The sequence below is a fragment of the Durio zibethinus genome, chromosome 13, assembly GCF_047325235.1.
Source record: "Durio zibethinus cultivar Kanyao isolate XHJ-2024 chromosome 13, ASM4732523v1, whole genome shotgun sequence".
Taxonomy (NCBI): domain Eukaryota; kingdom Viridiplantae; phylum Streptophyta; class Magnoliopsida; order Malvales; family Malvaceae; genus Durio; species Durio zibethinus.
Window position 1 is genome coordinate 7,191,695 of NC_143174.1, and position 3,949 is coordinate 7,195,643.

The 3,949-nt window shown below is 33.2% G+C and overlaps 1 protein-coding gene across 1 annotated transcript; it reads right to left on the reverse strand.

Moving 5' to 3' along the window:
* Nucleotides 1-1,148: 1,148 nt before the first annotated feature.
* LOC111302755 (polyubiquitin-like) lies at nt 1,149-2,569 on the reverse strand. The gene has a single exon (XM_089742831.1). It carries the CDS (start codon nt 2,221-2,223, stop codon nt 1,303-1,305), a length of 921 nt encoding a protein of 306 aa, XP_089598957.1. The 5' UTR covers nt 2,224-2,569; the 3' UTR covers nt 1,149-1,302.
* Nucleotides 2,570-3,949: the final 1,380 nt, after the last annotated feature.

The window sequence follows — 3,949 nt, forward strand, 5'->3', positions numbered from 1 at the left end:
GGTATTTCTCTTGCTAAAGTTTGATTGTTGGAAATTTTAGGGAAATAGAATTATTTGAGATTCGGATCATATTTCTGGGTTGTGGGCTATTTTAAATGAGGCTTTGGCTGTTGCTTTGAGATTGTTTGCTGGAGTTTTTTTGGTTGTTGTTCTAATGCTTGACTTTGGAGTTTGGTCTTGAACTGGTGGTTGCTGTTTCGGTTGTTTTGCTGGAAATTGTAGAACTTATTGTGTCAGGCGATAGGTTTGCAAGTGGTGTGGGAATTTCTGCAATGGGTTCGGGGATTGTGGATGTTTGGCTAAGTGATTACGGTCTAGTGGTTATGGGTGTTTGTGGAAATTCTTTGATTTTTATATAATTGCTCTCTGCCTTTCTCTATTCTGAACAACAATTTATATTAAGATGATAAGAAAAGATTTCAACTCAAAAACCAAGGATCCTATCCATTTAATCTGAATTTTGATTTCTGAATTTCAAAAATTCAATTTACCGAATCTTATCTCTTGATTTATCCCTTCCTCTTTTTTTTTTTTTTTTCATTTTTCATTTCCAGAATATGGTGTCTATAGGTTGCCATGATTATGACTAGCTTATCTACTGCACGAACCCAACATAATTTCCTGTGTTTGACACATTAATCTAAAATCACAAATATTCAACCTCACAATCCTATCTTCTAAGATTAAAAACAAAGGAAAATTTAAATGTGTATATACCAGCAAAAACTTCAACATGAAGTGCAATCAAGAAAAACACAGCGCAATTACTATTTAACTGTTCACATATTCAAAAACTTTTCATTTCATTACAAAGATAATCACAATGAGATCTAATAATGAGTCTTACAGAAATTGCATGGCTCCATCTGTTCCATTGTTTAGCTAAAATACCAACGAGAAAAATACAGAGATAAAATCTTAATTTGCAGGGAAGGAAACTTGTGCTCCAAGTCCATTGGATGTCTTTTTTTTTTTAGTACTTTTTAACGTTATTTCCTTGGGTGTAATTTTGCCCAAATCAAACATTTTTACCATAACTTTAAGCAAATCATGCTTTGAATTAGTTTTACATAAGCTCATTTTCTACAAGCAGACATCGGAATTAAAGCACAGTGAAAATGACAAAAGAAAATAACGGGCACCCAAGATTGATAAAAGAAAGCTAGTTGAACATATTTTTATTTTAAATATCATTAAGTACCAACATTAAGGAAAAGACCAACTATCATTCACGAATACCAGAAACGCACATGTCACTGAATAATAAGAAGAGACGCAGACAGATGATTAAAAGCTCTCATATTACTTGGCACCACCACGAAGGCGGAGGACAAGGTGAAGGGTAGACTCCTTCTGGATGTTGTAATCCGCAAGAGTACGCCCGTCCTCCAATTGCTTCCCAGCGAAAATGAGCCTCTGCTGATCGGGAGGAATCCCCTCCTTATCTTGAATTTTCGCCTTCACATTATCGATCGTATCAGAACTCTCCACCTCAAGTGTAATCGTTTTTCCGGTCAGCGTCTTCACGAAAATCTGCATCCCCCCACGGAGCCTCAGCACAAGGTGAAGGGTAGACTCCTTCTGGATGTTGTAATCCCCCAGGGTCCTGCCATCCTCCAGCTGCTTCCCGGCGAAGATCAACCTTTGCTGATCCGGAGGGATCCCTTCCTTATCCTGGATTTTCGCCTTGACGTTGTCAATTGTATCTGAGCTCTCTACCTCCAGGGTAATTGTTTTACCGGTCAAGGTTTTAACAAAAATCTGCATGCCCCCGCGTAGCCTCAGCACAAGATGAAGAGTCGATTCCTTTTGGATATTGTAATCCGCCAGGGTACGGCCGTCCTCTAGCTGCTTGCCGGCAAAGATCAATCGCTGCTGGTCCGGAGGGATGCCTTCCTTGTCTTGGATCTTGGCCTTGACATTGTCGATCGTGTCAGAGCTTTCGACTTCAAGAGTAATGGTCTTGCCGGTTAGGGTTTTGACGAAGATCTGCATGCCGCCACGGAGGCGGAGGACAAGATGGAGAGTGGATTCCTTTTGGATGTTATAGTCAGCGAGGGTGCGGCCGTCTTCGAGTTGCTTCCCGGCGAAGATCAAACGCTGTTGATCAGGAGGAATGCCTTCCTTGTCTTGGATCTTGGCCTTTACATTATCGATTGTGTCTGAGCTCTCCACCTCGAGGGTGATGGTTTTGCCAGTGAGGGTCTTGACAAAGATCTGCATATTCAACGAGCAATTAAAGAACAACAAACAAGTCTGTGAGAGAAAAAAGAATTTTCAAGATCAGAAGAGAAAGATTTAGATGAAGACTCCAAGGAAAGGAGGGGTTTGATTATATAGAACAAAAAGATGACTTGTTCAGGTAGGAATCAGGGATCTAGAAGGTTCCACAAATAAGGATAAGATAGAAAATTTTAATTTACAAAGTTGCCTGCCACTGCACGCGCACGGAGTTTCACATGTGCGGAGAAATTGAGGCTGCGTCATGCATGAGGCTTGTATTGCGGTTAGTAGTATTTGGAAAATTTTCAAAAAATTTAAAAATCTTTAAATACAGTTTTTTAAAATTTTTACGAAAGCTTTGCATACACTGTTTAAGTAACTTAAACCGATAATAAGTATTAGTTCATGAATTATATATTTTTTATAATTTATTAAAATGGTGCTCCTCACTTCGCGATGAGATATTTAAAACAATAAATTGAATAATATTATAAACATTAAAAATAATTATTGTAAAGAATAAGTTTATAAAAGAAACTTTAATTATATTTTTTCTTTTGTTAAACATTTTAAAAAAAGATACTTATATTTTACAATATAAAAATATTATTCAAAATCTTATATGTGATTATGTAATTTATAATTTTGAAAAATTAAAATCAAATTATGTGATTAGTCCCTACACTTATATTAAATTTGAACTTTATTCCTATATAATAATTTAAAAAAATCATATCCTCATACTAATTTAATTTAATAATATTAATCTAATTGATAATAGTATTAGTTGATTTCTGTTAAGTTAATTGACGTAGCCGTTGATCATACTAATATGGTTATTGACTTCAATGACATGTCATTTACTTCAATGATGTGGGATTGATTTACAAACGTGGTAAATGAGATTAATGAAATAAGTTATTAAATTATGCAAATAACTTTTATACTCTTATAAAAATTGAAATTTAATCTATATACTCATACGAAATTTGAAATTTAATCTTTGTACTTGCACGAAATTTAAAATTTAGTCCCTCTAATATAAAAAATATTTTGAATTTTAAAAATTTTAAAAATTTTAAAAATTCAAAATATTTTTTATATTAGAGGAAATTTTTTTTAAAACATTAAATTTTAACTACAATATTCTCTCATAATATTATATCACAAAATTGAAAAATCTATCACAATATTTAATTACAATTTTCATTTATTGTCGCTTAACTGTCACAATTTTTTGTCACCCATGTAAAATGCTATTATTAGTTTTGTCACTATTTCTTGTTATATTTTGAATAAAATATAAATTTATTATTAATTTTGTCACACTTTTTTATTACAATTGTAGCATATTATGGCCATATAAAAAAAATTCTTAAACCAAGCTATTAAAAATTTAAATCAAATTTATAAATATATAATACAAAATCTGTCACTAATTGCATAATTTGACCTTTAGACAATGATGCAAAAATTAAACTTCATTAATATAACTACTTAAAAATTTACAACAAATGCCAAAAATGTCAAATAACATCAAATGCTTAATAGTATCTGACAACCCTAAGCACTAGGCTTTTTAGCTAGCAAAAAGTTCCTCTTTGATGCTTTCAATTGTTTTAATCTCTTAGCTATCCTTAGTCACGAGACTCTTAGCACTTGTTGTCGATCAACATAAGCTTTGGCCATCTCTAAATTAGTTGGATCGAGGACTAACCAAATAAAC

What these genes read in the sequence shown, in the direction of transcription:
- LOC111302755 (XM_089742831.1), bottom strand. Translation starts at nt 2,223, where the DNA reads ATGCAGATCTTTGTCAAGACCCTCACTGGCAAAACCATCACCCTCGAG.